This window comes from Podarcis vaucheri, assembly GCF_965113315.1.
Source record: "Podarcis vaucheri genome assembly, chromosome: 7".
Taxonomy (NCBI): domain Eukaryota; kingdom Metazoa; phylum Chordata; class Lepidosauria; order Squamata; family Lacertidae; genus Podarcis; species Podarcis vaucheri.
Genome location: NC_138765.1, coordinates 20530024 through 20556143, shown reverse-complemented (window position 1 = coordinate 20556143; position 26120 = coordinate 20530024). Strand labels below are relative to the sequence as shown.

The window sequence follows — 26120 nt, the reverse complement described above, 5'->3', positions numbered from 1 at the left end:
AGCCGTGCTGCAGATCAGATGCGAGGGGCTTCTAGGGTTGTTGCACCCTTTTGCAGTCTGATTTATTATTATTATTATTTTAATGTCGCACAAATCTTACAGCCTGGCAAAATCTTGATGTCTGAAACTCCACGCTTAGCATTTCTAACCTGTTGCCCGGTTAAAGAAATCTTAGTCAATGAATGACATTCGTTTTAATAGATTAGTGAATCGATTCAGCTGGCATGCGCCAGCATTTGATGAAAAGAAGTCGTTTTGGAATAAAAATGCCTCCCCCACCCAGCCCCGGAGCACAGGAGATGCCAGAAATTGAACCAGGGTCTTTCCGCATGCAAACAGATTCTCTACCACTGAGCTACCACCTGTGAAATAGTGGTCTGGAGCAGGGGTTGATGACTTCTAAGATGGTGGTTGCCACCTGCAAACTGCAGTTTTTATGTCTGTATATTAAAACTCTTAACGTCCTATTTTTTAATTCTTCCCTCATACATCAGAGAATTCTTTTAAGGTGATCATAAAAATAAAAATAAAATTTAAACTGGTTATGGTCCTAGGCCTAGTCTCGGCAGGCTTTGCTTTCCAAAAGGCAAATAGATATTTGAAGAAATTTAAATACTCGATAAGTTGGAAACTAATGCAGTGTCAAAAAAAGAGGAAAACACATCACTGAAATCCAGCTTGAAGTTACACGAAGGTGGGGGGTCATCTAAACTGGGCAAAATGATATGTGTTTGTGTGTAAATCATGATTGGACAACCTGTAGCCCTCCCAATATTGGTGCCCTCCTACTTCCATCAGGATGTTGCTCAGAGATTATGGGAGTTTTAATCCAGTCACTTGGACCATAAAGAAGGCTGATCGCCAAAGAATTGATGCTTTTGAATTATAGTGCTGGGGGAGACTCTTGAGAGTCCCACGGACTGCAAGAAGATCAGACCTCTCCATTCTGAAGGAAATCAGCCCTGTGTGCTCACTGGAAGGACAGATCCTGAAGCTGAGGCTCCAATACTTTGGCCACCTCATGAGAAGAGAAGACTCCCTGGAAAAGACCCTGATGTTGGGAAAGATGGAGGGCAGAAGGAGAAGGGGACGACAGAGGACGAGATGGTTGGACAGTGTTCTCAATGCTACCAAGATGAGTCTGACCAAACTGCGGGAGGCAGTGGAAGACAGGAGTGCCTGGCGTGCTCTGGTCCATGGGGTCACGAAGAGTCGGACATGACTAAACGACTAAGCAACAACAACCACAATCCAGCCACTTTTGCTGGTCCACACCTTCCCCATCTATGGTACAGACCAGGCATAGGCAAACACGGCTCTCCAAATGTTTTGGGACTACAACTCCCATCATCCCAGACCACTGGTCCTGTTAGCTAGGGATGATGGGAGTTGTAGTCCCAAAACATCCGGAGGGCCGAGAGTGCCTATGCCTGGTATAGACCCCGTGCTGCTCATGGTATGCATCCTTGGGCAGCCACAGAACCCCCTAGGAGCCTGGCGGAGCCCATGCTTCCTTCCTGCCTCGGGCCTCACTTTAATAAAGTGTTTGGGTGCTGCCATTTTTATTTCCCACAATGCCACCAATGTTGCGTCACTCCAGGGCATTGTGGGAAATTTAAACAGCCCTTAAACAGCCCTTCCCAGATGCACAGCGTTAAATGAGAGCTGATGCAACCTGCTTGCCACTGCCAAGACTGCGGGAGGCCATCCATTTGAAGCAACGCGATACTACTTTGAACAGCCACAAAGAATTATGTGAGCTGTAGTTGGTTAAAGAGTGCTGAGCAATGAACATGGATTCTGTGCACCTTGACTATGGCTAAAAGATTGGCATTGATGAACCGGAAGAATAAAGATAAGATCCCCTTTAACCAATGGATCGACAACATGACAACATTTGCAACATATGAATGGGCTGCCTATTGATGTAGGTTTTGTTTGGATAAATATACTGATGTTTGGAACGAGTTTATATAAAGTATAGTGGGTTATTAATAATCATATGTATTATGTCCCATTAAACTTTAATTAGTTTAATGCTAATCAAATGTCCAGTGCGCTTCCGATGCGACAATGTCCCATTACAGCAGAGCTTTTCGCACAGCGGCTCAAGAAGGGCTGGAGAGTCAGCATCTTTTCAATAAAGGAATCTTGGAGCAAGCGGTTTGGAACTCAAATAAAAGGTTTATTTACACAAAACAAAAAACCCTGGTGAAGAATCACACATTTCAGCAAACACGCCCCAAAAGAAAAGGAAGGGGGAAGGGGAGAGGCAAACACACGAGTGAGTTGACTATTTATACAAACTCACATTCCTGGAAGCCTAACGACCTCCAGCTGCTCAGTGATTACAGCGTCCTGATTAGAGCTTCTTAACCCTTTAATACCAACATATTAGGACAATAACACTACATATACAGTGGTACCTCGGTTTAAGAGCAGTCCGGTTTAAGAACGATTCGGTTTACAAACTCCGCAAAACCGGAAGTAGTGTCCCAGTTTGAGAACTTTACCTCGGTCTAAGAACAGAAGCCAAAAGGTGGAAGGGAACTGGCAGCGGGAGGCCTCATTAGGGAAAGCACACCTCGGTTTAAGAACAGTTTTGGTTTAAGAACGGACTTCTGGAACAGATTAAGTTCATAAACCGAAGTAACCCTGAATATCTATATAACAATGTATGGAAGTGTAACTGATTATATTTAGTGTATTACATTATATCCCTTTTCCTTATTGTATTTTTAGTTCTCATTTGCATTTTCCCTCCATTTTTTCTTTACTTTCTTCACTTTATTTTGTATACCTGAAATTCTCTTAAAACAACAACAACAGTGCTGAGAGTTGTTAGGACAGCTCCTTTAATGGTCCTCCTACTCTCCCTTCTGTCGATTCTTTTTTGTTAAACCAGACTTGGACCGACTAGTCCTTCAAACAGAGGGCTGTCCTCTGTAAAAAAGGGCACATGGCCACCCTAATCTTGGAAGCCTTTTAGTTGCTGCCAAAATAATGGGCCGCTAGATCTTGGCAGAGAAAAATCTGTCACTAGGGCTTCTCTCTACCAAAGGTTAGAAAACACCACAAACGTTAAAGATTATTGCAATATCTTACAGATGCATTCCTGTACGCAGAAGGCGGATGTGCTTGTATCGAAATGGCTCTCAGCTTTGCTAAGTCTTGAAGAATCAGCATATGGCGATGAGGCTCATCGTGTTTTCATATTGTTACAGCTCAGCATTTCGGGAGAATTCAAAAGAACATTTTGAAGTTCTTAAATAATTTTGAAAGCCTCCGAATGCGCGATGTTTCCAGGCAACGTAACTAATGATGAAAGATTGGCTGTCAGAATTGCCACTTGGGATACATATTAGTAATGAAATTCAAGGGTAGTTTTTTGAACCCAGTTTTCTGCAGGCCATTATTGGTTAATGTGGTGGGGGCAGGGCGAGCAAATCTCATGCTTTTAACAAGGCGTGTAGATCTAGTGATCAAATGCCACCACAATTTTTCAGAGTTCCCAAACTCATAGTGGCGTGACCTAGCAGCAAAACATAAAGAGAGGCAGTGTGGTATAGCCAGCGCAGTCTAGGACTATGACTGGGGAGATTTAGGTTCAAATCCCTATTCAGCCAGGGGCCAACTTTGGGACAATTATTCTTTGTCAGTCCAACCTACCTCATAGTGTTGTTCTGAAGATAAAAGGGTGTGGTGAGTGAACCACATATACTACCAGGCCATGTTCAAAGTCCTTGCAAGACCTTTGCAAGACCCTTGCCAACTTGGGTCCAGGATACCACAGGGACCACCTGATCCCTTATACCCCTGCCCGATCCCTGAGGTCTTTTGGGGAGTCACTGTTGGTGGTCCTCAATGGCTCAGATCCACTGCATCCGATGGGATGCACTCTTGGGGTCTATTTCAACTCAATGGTTCTATGATTCTATGATCATATTCATCAGGAGCTATACGTTGAATATCGGGGGCATGAATTTATGGAAGCCTCTTCCATCTGAGGTGAGAGAATCCCCACTTTCCCTGTTGAACTTCCAGCACCTGAATACTTAAAAAAAAAAAAATCCCAGAAAGCATTTAAACTGAATTTTGACTTCGTTGTTTTTAATTTTCATTGGATTGCATTCCTTGTACACTGCTTAGAGACAAGCACCAATAAGCGGTGTATAATTTCCCTGAATTAAATAAATAAGAAATACTTCCTGGGGCTCCTTGGAGGAAGGGCGAGATAAAAATATAATAAACGAGGATAACGAAAGCTGTTGTTTAGGTTTGTTTTCTGCAAATTTAGAACAGGCCAGCAAGGAGGCAGCATAGATGAACTCACGCTGCCTCCTCATCGTTGAGAATGATACCCTCTCTTAGGAACCTTTCAAAGCTCAAGACTGGGGGCTTTGTATTATTATTATGCCTTTGTATTGCACTTTCAAGTGTTGCAAGCGAGAACAGTTTAAACACAAAGCGCGGCCAATGTGAGAGAACATAAAAATACATCTTGCCGGGGTGCTGACAAGGGGTTGGGAGAGCTATAGCTGCGGAAGAGCAATCCCGCACTTTGTCTGCTATTAAAAGCTCTCCTCTTCACGCTCAGATCTGAACACCATGTAGGAGCTGCAGCTTGCTCAAAGCTCCCTTTGTTGAGCGGCCTTTGTGTTTGTTCATGGGTCCCTGCTGCCCTCGGGTGGATAAAATCAAACGTGCACCATGCCAAAAGGGAAAAAAGCTTGTTCAGTTTGGGACTCGTTATATAAATTCCCTCCATTCCAGTGTGAAGCAGGAAGGGTTGATAACTCCACACACACACCCTGCCCCTCCTGAGCTGGGTCTTGAGCTGCAACTCATAGAATCATAGATTTGTAGAGTTGGAAAGGACCCCAAAGGTCATCTATAATCCCTGCAACATAGGAATCAGAGCTAAAGAATTTCGATACGATATGATAATCTTTATTGTCATTGTCCCATACAGAACAAAGAAACTGAAAAATCTACATGAGACATTCAAAACCCAACAAGCCTGCTATCCCAGCTATCCCAACCTGGTTAGCCCCTAAAAACTCTGATACCCTATTTTTAAATACAATATACTCCCATACTCCTTACAACGCATTTTAAAACCAAAATTGCATTTGGGTAGAATCCCTGACAGATGGCCGTCCAACCTCTGTTTAAAAACCTCCAACGAAGGAGAATCCACCACCTTCTGAGGTTGGGTCTGTTCCACCGCCGAACAGCTCTTACAGTCAGAAAGTGCTTTGTAATGTTTAGCCGGGGTCTCATTTCTTAACATTTGAATCCATTGATTCGGGGCCTACCCTCTGGAGCAGAAAACAACTTCCCTCATCCCTGGCTAAGCTGGCTGGGGTTGGAGGAACCTGATGGGAGTCCCAACTGGAGAGCCAACAGGGCATCCACAGTTGTTTTAGCAGCAACAGTAATCTGGCAGGTGATGCTTTTCCTGTCACAGGGGCGCTGTGGCAGGAAAGAAGCCACATGCTGAATTTTCTACTCACTCCGGGTAACCGCTGAAAACAACACAACGTGGCAAAAAAGTTCTGTCCTTAGGCTGCAGTGCTGGAGTGAAACGCTCCACCAAATCCAACCCAACAGATCTCCAGAAGACAGCAGCATCTTTTCCAAAGCAGCAACCAGTGTGCCTTTTTTGTCAGCCGTCCAGTGTTTAGGGAAGCTTTTAATGTTTAATAGGTTATTGTATTTTAGTCTTCTGTTGGAAGCCACCCAGAGTGGCTGGGGAAACCCAGCCAGATGGACGGGGTATAAATAAATAAAAATATTATATTATTATTATACCTTGCTGAACAGCATTGGCTGCACGTCCAGAGGAAATGCAAGATAATTGTGAGAGGGTGACCTGCGGCTAACATCCAGTATAAATATATGAAATAGCTGCCTTGTACTCAGATCCTTGGTCCATCTACTCACTGTGTCCCCCCGACACTGGCTGAGATCCTCTGCTCTCGGAAATGCGAGAGATTCAACCTGGGGCATTTTAAACATACGTTGCAAAATGTTTGGTGCACAGGAAACGCTTAGAATCCAGTAGAAGAGGCTGCTGAACCAATTCCTTTGCTGGAGGATTAGTGCTGTGATGCCCTCTATACTATGCTCAGGTTGTATATTTGGGTAAATATAACCTAAAGATGCCACAGTCTCCATTCACCTTCGTTCCAGACCTCAGAAAAGGGCTTGAAACCACCACCGACGCGTCTCGCCACTCAGAGACTGGGATTGTGCAGAACAATATGTGTTTTTGAATAGGCTAAAGGTTTTATGATTAGCCACCGCACCAACCCAGAGAACTTCAAAATTTGATGAAGGCTTTGAGAATTCAAATGCAACACACACACACACCCCTGCCCATCCGCTCTGCAATTTGCAAAACACTTTGCTAAGAGTGCTCCCATCAGAGACAAGATTCTAGCCCTGGCATCCTGGCTTTCCTGGTTACTGCTGAAATGAATTGGGAGGGTGGGGTGGAATTCTCATGCAAATTGTGGCATATCAAATTTACTTGCAAAGGAAACCGCAACCTTGAAAGGTTTATTCCATTTTTCTCCCATGCCACATTCCTGGCAATGGGCACTATTTGATTTAAGAGTTTTGGGAACACAGCTGAAAAAGTGTCAAACCTGACCACCCACTGAACACTGCAAACGATTTCCTCTCAGCACCACGTTTTAAAACATTTCCAAATGTATTGTTCATATAACAATTTCAAATGGCTGACCTACTTTCTGAATTCAGTTTCAGTTCTGCTGAATTAACCCTTTTGGATCCGAAGAAGACCTATTCCTTTGCACCATTCCTGGCCACTTGCTCTAAGCTAAATATTCTCAAATTCTGCACTCTCAAGGGCTACTAAATGTACATAAGGAAAGAGAAGCTCACCATTAAATTTACACATGACCTCCCTTGAATAGCAATGGGTGAAAATGTCCATTTCAGTTTCTAATCTTTCCAATGTTAAGTTCAGTTCTCAACATTTTCAGTTTCTCATGTTTTTAAATATAGTTCTCATGAAAATTCATCAACATTTTAGAAAGAGTGTCTCCTAACATGCACAAGGCTGTATGCAATATTACCTGAGATACACATTTTAGAGCAATTTCCCCTAAACTCATGCATCTTTGCCTGTTTTCCCCATGAATATACATCCAAGTATATGCATTTTTTGGGTGCATTACTTAACTGGAGAACTGTATCACAAAATTTGGATAAGTATGAATTCAGAAGGTTGCCTGTGTTTTGGTTCACATATTGTTTCAGAGAGTGCGAAGTAGATAAGCTTGCCTTTAAATGTGGACTGAACCAAATCCCTACTCATGATGCAGACATGCAGCAGAATGGTGCAAAGTTGACTTTAACATGGAGTGGAGGGGAGGAATGCCATTTTTAAAAGACTCTTATAGGACTCACAAGCCATTGACTCAACATTCATCCTGATCCACATGCAAAGTGGTTACATGTCTTCCCATCAGTGCCAGCCCAAGATATTTTGGCACTTCAGGTGGACACACACACACACACCAAATGGCACCTCCCTTCTTGCTCTGACATCAGGATCTGCTGCACCAATGAATCCTGTTACCTGAGGCAGTCTCCTCACCTTGCCTCATGGGTGAGCTGAACCTGTTTCCCATCAATTGTTCATTCATCCCACCCTTTTCAATGAATTTCCCCATCACTTTTCTAACAGCAAAAGGGCATTTTAAATTTAAAACAACATGGGCGAGAAGGCACTTTCATTATGCAAACCTAAACTTCTTAAATCGCTCCTGTATAACAGTGACCTCCTGGAGGGGCACCCTCATAGGAATATTTTCTGAAAATATTAAATATATAAATAACCCTAGCGCTAGGGCTCTATTTCAACTATTTCTTCTGAAGAGCGCCATTTTTCTAGTTGCAAGAACATTGCACGCACCCCACCCATTGCCAGAAAGGAACTGTCAAAACTGTGATTCTTGGCATGCGATCTTGAATGAAGCTCTCCCTTTTTCTATCACTTCAGGACCGAGGAGCTGTAGCTCAGTGGAGGAGCATCTGCCTTGACAGCAGAAGGTCACAGGTTCAATCCCCGTCAGCTCCAGGTAGGGCTGGGATAGAATCTTGTCTGAAACCCTGAGAGCTGCTATCAGTCAGTGTAGACAAAGTTGAGCTAGATGGACCAGTGGTCTGACTTAGTATAAGGCAGATTCCTATGTCCCTATGTCTCCACATTCTCCTGCATGTAGATCACTGGAACATACAAGCCGGTCTTACACTAAGTTAGACTATTGGTCCATCTGACTCAGTATTACATACCCTCCAGCATTTCTCGAATTAATAATAATAATAATAATAATAATAATAATAATAATAATAATAATAATAATAATAATAATTTCAACAATAACAGTACCCCACCCATCTGACTGGGTTGCCCCAGCCACTCTGGGAGGCTTCCAACATAAATAAAAACATAATAAAACATTAAACATTAAAAAAAAATTCCCTATACAAGGCTGACTTCAGATATCTTCTAAAGGTTGTATAGTTATTTATCTCCTTGGCTTGGGGGTCACATAACTCCAGTACCTTTTTTCTGGGGGTACGCAGGGGTACGCATACCATGAAGCTCACAGGCTGACCTGGGGCCAGTCGCTGTCATTCTGCCTAACCAACTTCACAGGGTTGCTGCGAGCATAAAATGGAGCAGGGAGAACCATGCACGGGGTCTTGAGTTCCTTGGCATATTGTAAATAAATCAGTTTCTAACAGGGGTCTTTCCCAGCCGTACCTGGAGCTGCTGGTGATTGAAGTTGCGTCTTTTTGCGGGTGATGCAGGTATTCTGCCATTGAGCTAAGATCTCATGAACACACACCACAAAAATGTCTCCCCCTGACTCTTGCTCTTGATAGTGAAGCAGTAGGCAGGATTTATCCCACATCTTGACTGAGTTCTGGTGGGGTTCCACCAAGGGACAGATGCCTCAGATGTGGCTCATAAGCCAGAAGTTGGCTACCGCTGCTCCGAACAACTGCAATCTCCTTTCTCCCCAAAGCTATAAAAATACCTTAGCAGCTGTCTTTTGATTCGAAACTGCTCTCTGGCTCTGCTTGGAGATCAATCCATGCTCTGACAATATACAAAAAAGAATCAGGTCCTTTGCCCTCATCGGTGAGCCTTCCCACAGAAGCCCCTCACAAAAGTAAAATAAAACGGCACTCACCCAGAATCTGAGGATGGGCTTCTCATGGAATCGCTGCTGTCCTTCCTCCAGCAAATACGTCCCGGGAAACCAGACAAGTCCTCAGACCCAGCCAAGGGTACCAGGTTATGCCAGCCTCAGTGGCCAGCGAAAGCCAAGGCAGATCAGCCCACAAGGGGAAGCTGAGCATCCAGAACAATGAGCCCCTGTGTACACTTTGGGCGTAGAGGGAGCAGCAGTGGCGAGATGTCAGGATGAAGTGATGCACACAGATGTGCCAGACGTGGAGATCGGGCTTAAGTATTGATGGAGACTGGGGGCAGGGAGGACCGGAGGGTGGGGAGCAAAACACCCAGGAAAGGAATGACTTGCGGAAGTAAACAGAAGTCTAGGATTGGGTTGCTTTGTTGAGCAGGGGTCCTGCAACTGAGCTAGGGGTGTTCTCAGCGGGTGGCCCAGGGGGCCTGAGCCCCAGGTCTTTTGCATCAGGTCCCTGATCTCCTGCCCCATTCTTTCCCAAGGGCCACACCTCGGTGGCAGAGCAACTGTCTTGCATGGAGAAGTTCCCATGTTCAATCCCCAGCAACTCCAGCTAGGGCTGGGAATATCTCCTGCCTAGAGCGCTAGAGTTGCTGCCAGTTAGTGTAGGTGGCACCGAAGTGGACGGAGCAATGTGCAAGGCATCTTCCCATTTTGCCTTTTTAATTTATTTTTAAAAAATATTATTTTGCTTACTAGGTATACTGTGGAGCACAGGGCTGGTAAGATCCATGGTCTTAATTCGCCCAGAGGCATCCAAGCATGTAAACAGGCACATGCCCATTTGCATCCTGAGCCTCTGCCTAGCTATGCCCCTGATGACCCTGACCATTAGGTTCAGTCGTGACCGACTCTGGGGTTGCGGCGCTCATCTCGCTTTATTGGCCAAGGGAGCCGGCGTACAGCTTCCGGGTCATGTGGCCAGCATGACTAAGCCGCTTCTGGCGAACCAGAGCAGCGCACGGAAACGCTGTTTACCTTCCCGCCAGAGCAGTCCCTATTTATCTACTTGCACTTTGACGTGCTTTCAAACTGCTAGGTTGGCAGGAGCAGGGACCGAGCAACAGGAGCTCACCCCGTCGCAGGGATTCGAACCGCCGACCTTCTGATCGGCAAGTCCTAAGCTCTGTGGTTTAACCCACAGCGCCACCCGCGTCCCTAGTGGGTTATTAATAATCCTATTAGGACAATTTTAGGACAATAATAATCATATCAGGACAATAACATTACGTATACAGTGGTAACTCGGTTTAAGAACAGTCCGGTTTAAGAACGATTCAGTTTACAAATTCCGCAAAACTGGAAGTAGTGTCCCGGTTTGAGAACTTTACCTTGGTCTAAGAACGGAATCCAAACAGTGGAAGGGCACAGCGCCACTCGCATCCCATGCCCCTGATACCATGGATAAAAATCAAAATATAGCAGCCAACAGAGTGATGGACAGCAGAGCTCTGGCTTGAATGTGGGAAATCTGGACTCAGATATGCATTTGAGGTCCGTTTTAGAAGACATGTCTCCATGTTAAACCCATGCCGGGGTCTGGATAACATAAATGCTTGTGTGGGGGCCAGTCATACAGGCTGAACTGACAAAACCAGCACAATTTCCTGGCAGGGTTTCGGTTCTGCAGGTCCAGCTCAAGGTTTCGATCCTCCTGTCCCATTTGAGGTGTCATTTAGCTGCATATGGAGGCATTTCCACAGGACACTTTCTATGGTGGAGATGCAGGACCTGCTGCCCTCCAGATATTTTTGGACATCCCAACTCTCATCGGCTCCAGGTAGCATGGTCCAAGCGGTAGGTCGGTGGTAGAGCATCGGCTTTGATTGATTTGATTGTTTGATTATGTTTCTACGTTGCTTTTCATGCACATAAATTGCAAAGCGGCTTATGAACAGTAAACAACAACAGCATAATAGAACTTCACATATACAACATAAATCGTAACAATTCCTCAATAAAACAATTATACAGTAAATCTTCAGTAAAACAATTGCAGTCTATAAAGCACTATTAACAAAACGACGGGGGGAAATAAGCTAAACAGCACCATTACGACAAAAGTCATATACAGGATTCAAAACGTACTACAGCATTCATGATCCATAAAACAATATTAACAACACTAACAGAATAGCAGGAAAAAAAAAAAAACTTAGCACGATGGAATTCGTGCACACACTCTCCCGATGAATGCAGAAGGGTCTCAGGTCCTGGACTGACAACCCCTGCCAGAAACCTTTGAAAGCTGCTGCCCTGACAAAACTGCAGCTCCCTGTGAAGAGGGTTTGGTTGTTAAACCAATCCCTCCTCATGAGGAACTCTGAAAACTGTAGCCCTGAAATGGCTGCAGAGGAAAACAGAGCTACGTAAAAATTGTATGCCCCTAATTTATTTATGCATATGTAAATTTGGAACGGATTTCTGCAATTTACACAGAAAGACTTCTCACCATAGTGGGGGAAGGGGGCCTACTGTGCTGTGTCTGGGCAGCTTCAAGGCTTTCAGGGAAGTTTTTAAAGTTTGATGTTTTACAGTCATACCTTGGGTTACAGCTGCTTCAGGTTGCGTTTTTTCGGGTTACGCACCTGCCGAAACCCGGAAGTACTGGAACAGGTTAATTCTGGGTTTTGGTGGTCGCGCATGCGCAGAAGCGCTAAATTGCGCATTGCACATGTGCAGAAGTGCCGAATCACAACCCGCGCGTGCACAGATGCACCGCTGCAGGTTGCAACCGCTGTGGGTTGCGAACGTGCATCCCGCACGGATCACGTTCGCAACCCAAAGCGTCCACTGTATTGTTTTTAATATTGTTGGAAGCCGCCTAGAGTGGCTGGGCAGGCCCAGCCAAATGGGTGGGGTATAAGTAATAATAATAATAAGGTTTTTGATCATTAAGCCAGACTCGGACTAGGCAGAGGACTGTCCTCTTATAAACTAGGATACACCTGGCCATTGCTACTGAATGGGATGGGGAGTAGAATAGTCCTGAACAGGACCCCAAACTGTATTAGGGAAAGGGAAGGTTCCTGCATTGCAGGCTAGATGCCCCTCGGGTTCCCTTCCAACTCTGCAATTCTACGATTCCAGCCAGCGCATTCTTTAAACCGAGATTTTTCTAATCTTCCTGCGCTCCCTTTCCCTAAGGGGGAACTCAGCTGCCGAACAGGCACTTGGGAACTGTAGTCCGCTCGATCCACGGTCTGCCTGACGAGCAAATGAGAGGGAGATAGAACTTCAACTCCCGTCAGGCAATTCCCCATGACGCATCCACCCCCTTGGACATTCTGATTGGAGAAAAAATGTGAAGAAACCCCGCCCTTCGGCTTGTCAGTCTTTGGCTCCCCCTCATTGGACGAGAGACTTGTATGTGGAGAATGTATAGCAAATCGCGCGCTTCACCGTGTCTTAATGGGCGGGATCCAGTGGGAGAAAGGGAGGTAGGAGGGGAGTTGCCCAAGTTGCTGCTTAGTAATGTTTCCCCCTCTAGAATCTTAGAATTGTAGAGGAGGAAAGGGACCTTAGGGTCATCTAGTCCAACCCCCTGCAATGCAGGAATCTCAACTAGATCATGCATGACAGATTGCCAACCAACCTCCGTATCCCCCAGGAGGGCATTATTCATTTAGTCCATTTATATGCCACCTTTTTCATCCAAGGAGCTCCAAGAGGCCTGCATGGTTCTCTTTCTCCTCATTTCATCCTCACAACCACTCTGTGAGGTAGGCTTGGGCTGAGAGATTATGACTGGCCCAAATTCACCCAGTCAGCGACATGGCGAGGTGGGGATTCGAACCCTGGTCTCCCAGGTCCTAGTCCAGCACTCTAACCATTAACAGCACTTCACTGGCATTACTTGAGTTGGTTTCAAACGACCAATACAATGTACTGGGTCTATCTAAAAAGTAATATGGAAGCAAGCAAGTTCAGCATCAGAACTCACTTCAGTATGAATATAATGGAAGAAAAAAGAGGGGCAACAAGTGGTGTTGGACAGAGTGGGAAAAAACATGTGGCTCACCAGGTGCTATTGAACTATGAATCATAGAATCACAGAGTTGGAAGAGACCACAAGGGCCATCGAGTCCAACCTCCTGCCAAGCAGGAAACACCATCAGAGCACTCCTGACATATGGTTGTCAAGCCTCTGCTTAAAGACCTCCAAAGTAGGAGACTCCACCACACTCCTTGGCAGCAAATTCCACTGTCGAACAGCTCTTACTGTCAGGAAGTTCTTCCTAATGTTTAGGTGGAATCTTCTTTCTTGTCGTTTGGATCCATTGCTCTGTGTCCGCTTCTCTGGAGCAGCAGAAAACAACCTTTCTCCCTCCTCTATGTGACATCCTTTTATATATTTGAACATGGCTATCATATCACCCCTTAACCTCCTCTTCTCCAGGCTAAACATGCCCAGCTCCCTTAGCCGTTCCTCATAAGGCATCGTTTCCAGGCCTTTGACCATTTTGGTTGCCCTCCTCTGGACACGTTCCAGTTTGTCAGTGTCCTTCTTGAATGAAACGGAAGCTAATTTGAGGGATAGTCCTTCAAACAGCATTATGCCTCAAGAAACTGCAGGATCGGTAGCAAACGTGTGTGCAGCTTCAGAAACTAGCAATGGAAGCAATAACAACTTTGCCCCCCCCCCAACCCCTGCTCTTTTGTGTCCAGATTTCCACTTTTTGAAATACAGCAACCCTAGAATAATAGGAATTCTCAGTACCACTAGAAGAAGGTCCTCTGCCAGGCAACACAGAGGCCAAGGAGGAGCGCAACAGATGCCCGATGGTGCCTCTTCAGTCAACTTGCCCCTCCTGTTTTTTGTTTTTTTTTAATGTTGTAAGTTGTTCGGGTGTGAGGGTTGGTGGGCTTTTTGGTTTGGTCATTTCCAATTTATTTTGTCTGTGTTGTTTTTTATGTATGTGTAGATGTTCTGCAAGGATTCTGAGCATTGCCAGTTTTTCTTCTGTGAAATGGTTATTCTGTGGTGCGCCAAACACAACTCCTTAGATTTCTAGATGTGTCCCCAGGCTCAGAAATGTTGGGGACACCTTGGTTGGACTCAGTTCTGGATTACAAGGCCTGGAGAGGCCTGGGTTCAAATCCCCAAACTGCCACCATGTTCACTGGCTGACCTCAGACCAGTCACTCCCTCTCTCTGTGTCTAACCTTCTTCACAGGGTTGTGACGAGGATAACATAGGGGAGATCAAAGTATTCTGCCTCAAGGTCCTTGGAGGAAAGGTGGCATTAAAATATATATAATAAGTTAATAAATACACACACTAATTAAGCTGTGTGCACACTGTACAATTAAAACACTTTTAAAGCACATGTCTTCCCCCAAAGAAACCTGGGAACTGAAGCCCTTTGAGGGGATAAACTACAGTTCCCAGGATTCTTTGGGGGAAGACGTGCTTTAAATGGATGGTGTGAATACCACCTAAGTCTGGGTGTAGTCATTCGCCCCGAGACAATTCCATAGGATTGTATCAAACTAAGTTCTACTCAAATGTAGACCCATTGGAACTGATGGACATAAGCTACTCATGTGCATTAAGCTCAATGGGCCTGCCGTGAGCAGCACTGGATACCACTCAGAGATGGAAAGAAGATAAAGTCCCTACCAGAGAAGAATGGCAGATCAAGTTGATGGATTATGCTGAAATGGCTAAAATGACTGGAAGAATCAGAAACCAGGAAGACCAAAATTTTAATAAGGAATGGGGGAAATTTATAACTTATCTTAAAGACCATTGTAAACAGTTAAAACCATTACAGTAGTAGGATTGGAATATCACTTGTAGTTTAATGGCAAATTTTGTATACAATGGAGAGATAAAAGATTTGGATTATTATAAAAGAGGCAGGAGGAAATGATTAACAATAGGACCCACAAAGGGGAGGAAGGAGGGAAGTACCAGGGATTCCTTGGAATCTTGTTTTTATGTTGTATGTTGAATACGTGGCTGTAAAGTTTTAATCTGAAAAACCAAATAAATATTTTAAAAAAATATGGATACCACCATAGCAAATATATATATTTCAAGGCCTTGTGCCGGATCTCTCAACTCACCCGCTGCCTGTTAGCAAAGAGAAATATTAAAAACGAAACAGACACCTGAGGGATGTGCCTGGTTTCTCTCCCAGGAGCCAAAGGCTAGGAGTTCTGTGCCCTGGGCAGTGGGAAGATGGAAGTGCCCTTCTTTGCTGTCCCTGGCACAGGGCGAGAGAGGGCTGTGTCAGTCACCCACCGTGCCATCCCGAGAGCTGGAGACAAAGGCCGCGGTTGTGAGCAGGCATGAGTCAAGCAACGGCTACCGTGCGCACCAGGGTGATTCATTGCGAAGACAAAGGCTGCAGGGACTGTTTGCCCTGGCTACTAAGTCATAGCAGTTGGCAGCAGAGAATTGACCTATTGTCTCCAAGAGAAGAGCGTGGATGTTTTCTGCGCGCTGGAGGGGCCTGATAGTTTAATTGACCCCAAAGGCATTCTGGTTTGAACCAGCTGCCTGGATCGCCCCTGCGTCCACCCCTTGCCACATTATTTGTAAATAAGCACAGGCATATAGCAGGGAGCTGGGGAACCTGTGGCCCTCCAGGTGTTGTTGGACTACAACTCTCATCAGCCTTGGCCATAATGGGAGTCTTGAGTCTACAGCTCCCAAGATGTGTTGGGGGCAGCCGTGTGCTTTCAATGTATGGTACAAATCTGACCTAGTTCTTATTGTCCATGAATCTCCATTCACCTTGCCTTGTCGGTTGCTTGGAAACGTGTTAATTTTCCTGATAGCTAGTTAATTCTGTGTTTCCCGTGTGGTGTAGTGGTTAAGAGCAGTGGACTCGTAATCTGGTGAACTAGGTTCAATTCCCTGCTCCTCCACATGCAGCTGCTGGGCCAGTCACACTTCTCTGAAGTCTCTCAGCCTCACTTACCTCACAGAGTGTTTGTTGTGGGGGAGGAAGGGAAAGGAGAATGTTAGCCACTTTGAGACTCCCTAGGATAGTGATAAAATGGGATATCAAATCCAGACTCCTCCTCCTCCTCCTCCTCCTCCTCCTCCTCCTCCTCTTCTTCTTCTTCTTCTTCTTCTTCTTCTTCTTCTTCTTCCCGTCTTCTTATAAATTGCATTCTCCCATTTTTGGATCTCTCTCTGCTTCGTTCTTAAACTGATGTGCTTAACTGGAACTCTGGAGGTGAAAAATGCCACCCCACAGACTGTGTTGGGCACACATTGGCTGCTGCCAGTCAGAGTAAATGGTAAAGGGCTGTAAATGGTACCAGGCCAGATGGACAAATAGTCTAACCGTGATATAAGACAGCTTCCAATGAACTGAATCTGGTCACCCTAGTTCTGCCCCTTAACCTGAAATCAGGGGTGGAAGGAGCTATCAGTTTCAGTTCTCTCTTTTCCCCTATCTTGAGTTAAAATTGCCCACATTTCTGCAGCAATTTAAAAAACAACCCTCATGGAAATTCTTTAGCATTTTTAAATTTGTTTGCAAATTTCTCCTAGCAAAGCACATTTTGTATGCAGTTTTGACTGGTGTGCACTTTTTTTGCAAGCAATTTCCTAACATGCATTTTAAAATACTATTTTCACTAAAATGTGTGTTCTTCTGTACACATCTTATGTAATTCACTTAATATGTGCATTTTTTTGTAAACATCGTTTGGTTGGGAGAACTGCATTGCACGATTTGGGTCAGTGCAGACTTCAAAGGATGGCTGTGACTCATTGTTTTGCAACCTGTGGATTTTATAGATCTGCCTTTAAACGTGAACTGAATTAAATTCGTGCTCTCTTCCCCCGCCCCTCAATCTCTACCTGGAAGTGCAGCCAGTTAAAAAGGGGATGGGAAAGCCCGTCACACTTGTGGAAGACCTTGTGCTGTGTTCAGCCAGTGCAGCTGATTAGCTGGATCTATTGTCATCATGAGTCCCTTGGAGATGTCATGGACGGAATGGTCTAATCCTGGGGAAGAATGGGAGGAGCTTGGGGAGTTGATGCCTGACCACCCTGGGGAGGGTCCCAGAGGGTTGCTCGGAGAGGGAGTGTTGGTTGCCACTGAACTCACTGGGTGATTGCACCTGCACCTGCACCCCAATCAAAATCTGTGGATGAGTGCCTTATACCACAGTGCCCTCTTGTGTTGTGTTGGTGTGCTAACGTGAACATGAATCCCCTCATCACAGCCTCCATTGTGGACCAAACTACTTATTCCATCAGTGGGGGGACCTGTGGCTCTCCACATCTTGTGGGACTCCAACTCCCCTCAGTTCCAGCCAGCAGGGACAATGAGAGCTGAGGTCCAACATCATCTTGAAGGCCACAGATTCCCACGTTAATCACACTGCTACAAAACATGCTTAAAATCTCCTATTTCAAAAGGAAAGCAGCCTGATCCCGATTCTGCTGGAATCTGCCCTGGGGCTATTTGCCCTTAAAGATAAGTGGTAAATAGTGTCTTTGGGGAATAGTAACAGTGGGTAAGCAGGAAAGTGGTCCAGGGCCTTGATCTGGAACGTGAATCCTGTGCGGCTTCTTTTCTTTCAAAATTGGCAGTGTTAAGCGCACCTTTTTTAAAAGGTGATTAATGCAATGTGTGGTTTGGTCATGGGTGATCAAGGACCTGTTACTATTTCTGCAGCAAGGCCCCTGCCTCCAGCATCCTAGACCAGGCATCGGCAAACTCGGCCCTCCAGATGTTTTGGGACTACAGTTCCCATCATCCCTGACCACCGGTCCTGTTTGCTAGGGATGATGGGAGTTGTAGTCCCAAAACATCTTGAGGGCCGAGCTTGCCTATGTCTGTCCTAGACCCTCCCAGTCAACATGACAAGGGAACCCTTGGGCAACTTAGAGAATTCTTCTGGCCCTCTGCTCTGATTGGAGACAATCAGTGTGAAAGGACATGAGTCAGCCGCTGAAGACTGGCTCCTAGGGTCACTCGGGAGAAGGTGTACAGGAAGTACATGGAAGAGTTCTGTGTGCTCCAAAGCTAAGCATTTAGGGACACTGAAAACACAAGGTGCTTCAAAAGAAGGATGTGCAAGTTCTGTTACGTGCCTTGGAAAACACAGCTCCGAAAGACGATACTGGAGCTTTCCAAACCATTTGCCCATGTATGTGCACAGAAAATAGCTGATCTCGCTGAAAGACAACACATGGCGATCTGCATAGATTGCTGCAATGCGTCCCTAATAATTATTATCATTGCATAATCTTAAGAAGGTTGTATAATCTTAGAAGAGGTGTGTGCCTGTGAACAGCTGTGAATTTGCAACTGCAATCCTGCCTGGGACGAGGGTGGCGCTGTGGGTTAAACCACAGAGCCTAGGACTTGCCGATCAGAAGGTCGGTGGTTCAAATCCCCATGATGGCGTGAACACCCGTTGCTCGGTCCCTGCTCCTGCCAACCTTGCAGTTCGAAAGCAAGTAGATAAAAGAGCAAGTAGATAAATAGGTACCACTCTGGTGGGAAGGTAAATGGCGTTTCCATGCGCTGCTCTGGTTTGCCACAAGCGGCTTAGTCATGCTGGCCACATGACCCGGAAGCTGTACATTGGCTCCCTCGGCCAATAAAGCAAGATGAACGCCGCAACCCCAGAGTTGGTCACGACTGGACCTAATGGTCAGGGGTCCCTTTACCTTTACTGTCCCAGCTCCTGCCAACATAGCAGTTCGAAAGCATGTCAGTGCAAGTAGATAAATAGGTACCGCTGCGGTGGGAAGGTAAACAGCCTTTCCGTGTGCTCTGGTTTCCATCACGGTGTTCCGTTACACCAGAAGTGGTTTAGTCATGCTGGCTACATGACCCGGAAAGCTGTGTTTTCAGAAACACTGGCTCCCTCGGCCAATAAAGTGAGATGAGCGCCGCAGCCCCATAGTTGCCTTTGACTGGACTTAACCAGAGGTCCTTTACCTTTTTTACTGTATAGCATCACTCCAACCAACACAGATTTCAAGCCCTCCCCTCCCTACTCACAGCTCCAGGGCTCAAGACTGACTCCGAACGTATTGCTAGTCAATATTTTTTATTAGTCAGCAATCCATGCCCTGCTTTTCTGGGATGCCCAAGAGGTTGTCTGCATCCCAGTTAGACCATGGTGGTTCCGGGTTTCCTGCGGCAGGACTGGATGATGCTGAGGAACATCAGGAAAACAAGGAACATGGAGAGCCCAACAATCAGCGCCTCGATGATGGAGTAGGTGTGGCCGTGCTCCCCAGAGACTGGCACGACTCCAGAAGAGGCGACAATGAACTTGCCCACCAGGTGCCCGTTGACATAACACTGGTAATAAGCCCCATGCGATTCGTTCTGGAAGGAGAGACGCAGGATCCCGCCGCCGGTGGCCTTGTCCAGGCTCTGGGAGCTATTCTTCTGGAGAAGTTCAAGGCGGGTCAGCATGGTGGGTCCCGCCTGCCAGTACACAGGACTGAAGAAAAGAAGAGGGGGAGAACATTTTGCAGACAGAAATGCAGGCTGTTGCTGTGCAGTTAGCATCCTAGCCAATTAACTACAGGTGCCTGAGGTGATTAATTCATTGCCTTAGTCAAGGATGCTTTTTTTAAAAAGTAGGCTGTATTGAACTAAATTACAGCTCTCATTCATTATATACATATACAGTGGTATCTCAGGTTACAGATGCTTCAGGTTACAGACTCCGCTAACCCAGAAATAGTACCTCGAGTTAAGAACTTTGCTTCAGGATGAGAACAGAAATCGCGCAGTAGCGGCGCGGTGGCAGGCCCCATTAGCTAAAGTGGTACCTCAGGTTAAGAACAGTTTCAGGTTAAGAACGGACCTCCAGGACAAATTAAGTTCTTAACCCAAGGTACCACTGTAAAGCACTCTTCTAACACTTTAACAGTCATGGCAATAAAGGATCCTGGGAACTATAGTTTGCTAAGGGTGTTGGGCATTTCTGAGAGGGAATTTCCTAACAACGTTCAACAGCTTTAACAAACTACTGTTCCCAGAGTTCTTCCCAGAGGGAAGCCATGGGCTTTAAAGTGGTAAAATAGTGCTTTTAAATAAATTGGTGAACCTCCTTTGGTCATCTCCTTTATTTTCAGTGGGTCTACCCTGAGTAGGACCAACATCCAGTAATTCCAAGCATAACTTACTTTGTTTCTAACAGGGATAGAGAAACTTCACCCCCCCCCAACACAACATGGCCCCAAACTGGGAAACTCTATTTGAGGTCTGCACTCCTGTGTGAGATCGTAAATCCGGAAAAAGTACTTTGGAGGGCAAAGTGCCGCAAAGCACATGTTCTGGGGCACCATGTGAGATCACAGACCCCCCAAAAAAATGCTGGGGGGGGCAAGGTCTTGGCTCAAAATCGCATGAGAGCACGACACCCAACATGGCCATCATACACTTCCAGGGAAAAACTAGTATCTGCAGAAGTGTGTATACACACGAAAGCTCATACCTAGAAAGCTTAGTTGGTCTTTAAGGTGCTACTGGAATTATTTTAAAAAACTTTTTTTGAAAGATTCTTTTAAAGACTGTCTTAAGACAAAAAGACTTGATTCTCTTAAGGGAGTTCTTTTTGGATCATATATATAATATCTTTCATCTCATTATTTATTATGACTACAACAGACCAACATGGCTACCTACCTGAATCAGGAAAAAACAAGGTGTTTGGTTTTTCCAGGGCAGTTGACACAGGTATGAACCTTTGGCCTTCCAGATTTTGTGGCTTATAATTCCCCGCCCCCATGCTCGCTAGGGTTGATGGGACCTGGAGTCCCCAGCTCTACCTTACAGATAATATTAAGAAAAACCACACAGACTATATTCTATCCAAATGCTCAGCAAGAATTGAGACAGCTGCTGCCTCCCAAGTTTCTGGTCTTGTGGAAAGGCACAGAAATGATTGGCAGACAAAGGTAGCAGCAACATTTTGGACTCAGCTATACAGCTGCAAATATAATGTTTTAAGTCCATTCCAAGTGCATCATACAAATGTGACACTAGATGACGATGGTGGGCTAATGGCAAATTCAATATATATTTTAACACTTTTTTAAAAGCATTTTCACAGCGTTTTTCAATATATGTCTAGATTCAGCCCTTGTTTCATTGTCTTGCTTTGCATTGGCTGACAGGTCGTCTACTTACTTATAATTATTACAAATGTCTATACTGCCTGTCATAACGAATGCCAAAGCGGTATGCTGCATAATATCACAAAATGCAATAACATGCAAATCAGAATAAGTTAATTCAGATTATCTATCCAGTAGTTATGTGGTTGGGCTGCATTTCAGGGAATGCCTGAATAAACAAAACAAGAAGTTTAAGCAAGTGCTGAAAACTTTGTACTTTTGACACATGACCTTTTGTTCTAGAAGCAATGGAGACTTGCTAAATTGTCCACATGCTATCTAAATAAACTGCATTTTTTATTTTTTGCCCCTGAAAAGCACTTCTTGAGAAACTGGTTTCATTCATCAAATAGACGCTCGTTGCAGACAGATTCTGCATTGCCTCAGTGTGTGTCTGTTTGAAAACAGGTAAACACAAATGTGCTTGTGTGTGTATCCACCGCACCTGTCCAATAACACTGTGGGTGGATACATATGCAAAGACTTCAACCACCACTTCCTTCTTCCTTCACCTGGGAGAACGTGCAGGTAGGAAAAGGTGTGGATTACCTCATCAAGGAGAGCCCAACAAGTAACCACATTCCCTATTGCATACAACAGGAGCTAAAATCTATCTAGATCAAAAGCATCACCTTCTTGAGGATGAGCACATACAATTTCAGGTTGAGAAAAGATGTTGTGCTACCAATGTCCTACACAACAAGAATGGCAGGGCAGGACCGGCTTTTTTCAAATATTTGTCAGGATGCAATATAAACAGCAGTCAGATCGTTATCAGGGCCAGATCCAGAGATCATTGGATTCCCATCCTGCCAGACCATAGCAGACTGTTGTTAAACTTTCGCTTTAGCCTCGTCTCAAATGTCTTTATTCCTACATAACTTCTTGCTTTTCCTGTGAACTGTTTCCTGCTTCACTGAAGAGTAGGATTCGGTTTGCTGCTACTGATACTTTTCTAGTCCCGTCCCACCCCCCAGCTATTAATTGGCATTTTGGCCTTGCATCTGGAGGTGAAAGTCGAGTCACCTGTCAATCATTAACTGGTTTTTTTCTTTTATTTGAGAGAGAGAACATACACAGGCGAAACTTAAGTGCTATGAGAACACTTATATGGGACAGCATCTCCCCTTCATTCACACAGACATTTCCTCGTGCTGAAGATTGTGGTGGGTGAGCAGCTAATGGCTAGGATGGTGAAAGAATTGGAACAAACCATATATGGCTGCATACAAACCATGCATAGCTTCTTCCAAAGAATCCTGGGAACGGTAGTTTGTTATGGAAGCCGGGAATTGTAGCTGTGTCAAGGATAAACTACAGTTCCCAGGATTCTTTGGGCAGAAACAACATGCTTTAAATGTACAACGTGTGTGCAGCCGACTTTAATTCTGTGCAGACTTACTTGGTGCAGAAAGCTGTGTACACACTCACAGCAGAGTCGGTAGAGCATGAGACTCCTAATCTCAGGGTTGGGGGTTTGAGCCCCACGTTGGGCAAAAGATTCCTGCATTGCAGGGGGCTGGGCAAAATGAGCCTCATGGCCCCTTCCAACTCTATGATTTACTCTGCACCCAGCATGCTCCCACTGCTTGCTGGGGGAGCACTGTGCACACAATCTTGGCCACAATCCATATTTCTTCTGTAGTTTTTTATGAAAGGTTGCATTTTGATTTGCCCCTCAAACCAGTTTTGATCTGGATTGGGAAACATGTACCTAGCCGCGTAATGCTTACACAGCCTACATGGGATCTAATTCAGATGAACTTACTTCTGAGTAAACACATGTGGGCCTGTGCTACATTTGACTATTTTATTGGGGTGAAAAGGGGGCAGATTAAAAAATCAAAGGTTCCTCTGTGCCCTCCTGGCTAGCGTGTAGGATGGGTTGCTGGAAGAAGTGGATAGCGAAGCCTTGCATAGATGGTGTCTTAGGTTCATGGCGTGGACAAGAAAGAGGTCAGGTGGAATGCTAAAATAGTCTGATAAATCAAATCTTTCAGCCAGGAAAAAAGGAGGGCGGATTACCCCTTTCCCATCTAAGGAAGGTGCAATCTGGGTCTCTCTCTCTCTCTCTCTCTCTCTCTCTCTCTCTCTGTGTGTGTGTGTGTAAAAGAGAGGGGGGAGAGGGGGAGAGAGAGAGATCAGCTGTAAGCTCTGGAGACATTTTGGGATGTGTTATGTACTGAGTTGAATAGGATCCAAAATGCAGCAGTCTGATTGGTCCTAGAACAATAGGATTTAGAATGCAGCAGTCTGACTGGTCCTAGAACAATGCAGCAGTATGATTGGTCCGCAGGAGCCACTCAATCCAGCTCCAGATGGAAGTGAATCCACAACCTGATTGGCCTACAGGAGAATCCCGGAATTAGCCAATCACGTACAGCCCATTGTGTAAGTAATGTATATAAAGCAGATACAGTACTTTGGGGGAACATTCATTCCTCCTCACCACTATGAGCTGAATAAAGAGCATGAAATCCACGCTCGACTCCGAGTATATTTCAGGATGCTGGTTGTTTTTCTAGAGATCTGGCACGGGGCACCTGCATTGCTGGAAGAGGAATGCTTCTGAATAGCCATTGATGGCAACAACACCAAGGCAACAATAAGATGCTTTTGGTTCCTTGCAGTCAGCAGCCACCCGCCTGTGTGACAAACTGAAACCATCACCTCAGGCGGCGGAATCCAAGGAGGGGGCGTGCTCCCATTGATGCCCTTCCCCAACAGAGAAGTGAGAAGCGGCTGCGGCTTCCAGCGAGCTCTCTCAGGGCTTTCACTGGGTCTAGCCAAAAGCCACTTCTGCTTCTCCTCGCTTCTCCGCAGCCATCACGGGAACTCCACCCACTGTCACAAGAGAAGTGGCTTCAGTGGCAGCTTCTAGGCTTCCAACCGCTGGCGAGATTTCGCAGCAAGTGCGGCTGCAGCAGCGGCACCTTCCTGTTTTGCCTCAGGCGGCCAAATGGGATGTGCTGCGCCAGAAGGCAGTTGTTTCATGGAGCACTGAGCTCCACCTGTTCACTACACTTCCATCCCACACACCCTTTGAAGAGCTCATGGTGGGATGCCAAGGGCTTTCCCCAATTTTATCGTCACAATAACCCTGCAAGGCAAGTGTGGGGCTAGAGACACGACGTATCAAGGAGACACAGCATATTGAGCTGCCTTACAGACCATCGGTCCATTTGCATTTGGTATAGTCTTAGTGCAGGGGTCAGCAAACTTTTTCAGGAGAGGGCCGGTCCACTGTCCCTCAGACCTTGTGGGGGGCCGGACCCACCCTCTCCTGAAAGCACCCCCCAAAGGACCCCCATCCCAAAAAGACACCCCCACCGCTGCCACTCATGCCGCAGCCACCGCCTCGTCTTCGACAGCGTCGTCATTGTCCTCTGCCTTGGCTCTGTGCCCCGCAGACCCCATGCTGCTGGCCTGGGTGGCAGAGACAGCCTCCCCACTGCCGCCGCTTCCTCCCGCTCGGCTCTTGGCCATATGCGGCCACCTCGGCGGGAAGGAAGGGGCGTCGCCCAGAGGCGTCCACGGCTTCGGACTGGCTGCAGGAGCTTCTTGCAGCCAATCCGAAGCCATGCCAGCGTTGCGGAAGTCAGACCCCGCATGGCGCGGCCTCCACGCCACACTGGTTCAGCGTGGGGACTGACCGAGTGGGCGGCATGAGCCCGGTGGGCCACATCCGGCCCCCGGGCCTTAGTTTGCCGACCCCTGTCTTAGCGTCTGCCTGGCAGTGGCTCTCTCTCCAAGGTCTTAAAGAGAGAAATATGCTGCTGCCTTCTACCTGCTCCTTTTAACTGGGGTTGCCAGGGATTGAGCCAGGGCCGGTGGCTCTACCACGGAGCGAGCTTGAGGTCCATACCTGTAGATGGAAGAGGTTGGGCAGCGCAGGTGGGCGACGGTCTTGAGCTGGGGGTGGTAGGTGGTGAAGACGAGGAGCGGAACGGCGCTGGCCTGATCCTGGGACAGCAGGTAAGACGCATCGCAGGGCACTTGGCAGCTTTCCACTCGCAGCTCCGGGCCCCTTCGCGGCAACGTCGGGTGCTTCCTCCTGACCATCCCACAGGGCAGTGGATCTTCTTCGTGCCGGTCTTCCCAGGTCACCTGGGCATAACAAAAACCCACTCGCTTCCTTTCTCCGGGGTTGCCACAGCGGTCGCAAGCCTGCCAAGGGCTCCAGGAGGTGAACAGCATGGCCTGCGCTCTGTCTTCTAGCTCGGCGGTGGAATTGCCCAGGGTCGTCTCCCCGAGGCCCGCGTGCGAGACATGGATGCTCCCGGCATCCTGGAAATCCACGTCGTAGTAGGCGATCGTGGCATCGCCTGCCCGGCAGGTGTACAAGCCGGAGTCCTCCACGCTGGGGTTTGGGATATACAGGTTGCCAGCGACTAGCTGGGATTTGAAGTGCAACCTCCTCAACTTGGTATGGCTGAGCAAGGGCCAGATGGGGCCCCCTGAGCGCAGGAAGGTGACGGGCTGCTCCTTCGCCCAGGCTGGGTCCAGGTGTTGCCAACTGACGAAAATCTTGAAGTAGACATGGGGGCAGCGCAGGATCACTGGGTTGTCAGAGATGAAGGCTACTGTGCAAGGCTGGCCTGGGACACATGGCGGCCCCAGGGAGTGGCCCTCGTACAGGCTTCCATCAGTGAAGGCCAAGGCCAAACCCAGGAGCAGAGCCACAGTAGATGCCCAAGAGGACATGACCAGCTGGGCACTGTCGCACTAAGGGCAACTGGAAAGGA

At 46.5% G+C, this 26120-nt stretch overlaps 2 protein-coding genes across 8 annotated transcripts in view; both read right to left on the bottom strand.

The window, feature by feature from the left end:
- MAG (myelin associated glycoprotein) overlaps positions 1–9491 on the bottom strand; it is a 76240-nt gene extending 66749 nt beyond the window's left edge. For 5 of the 7 annotated variants that reach the window (XM_082231632.1, XM_082231636.1, XM_082231638.1 and 2 more), the window contains exon 1: positions 9237–9491. In XM_082231632.1, the coding sequence (XP_082087758.1) occupies positions 9237–9262 (26 nt within the window). In that variant the 5' untranslated portion in view covers positions 9263–9491. Of the gene's footprint in view, positions 1–9080; positions 9122–9236 lie in introns of those variants that run through there. The other 2 variants (XM_082231635.1, XM_082231640.1) reach the window with 2 other exon arrangements.
- A 9781-nt stretch (positions 9492–19272) lies between these two features.
- On the bottom strand, positions 19273–26120 carry FAM187B (family with sequence similarity 187 member B). Its single transcript, XM_082231839.1, has 2 exons — positions 25241–26120; positions 19273–19691 (listed from the first exon to the last, which is right to left on the bottom strand). The coding sequence occupies exons 1-2, from the start codon at positions 26077–26079 to the stop codon at positions 19352–19354; spliced, it is 1179 nt and encodes a 392-aa protein (XP_082087965.1). The 5' UTR covers positions 26080–26120; the 3' UTR covers positions 19273–19351.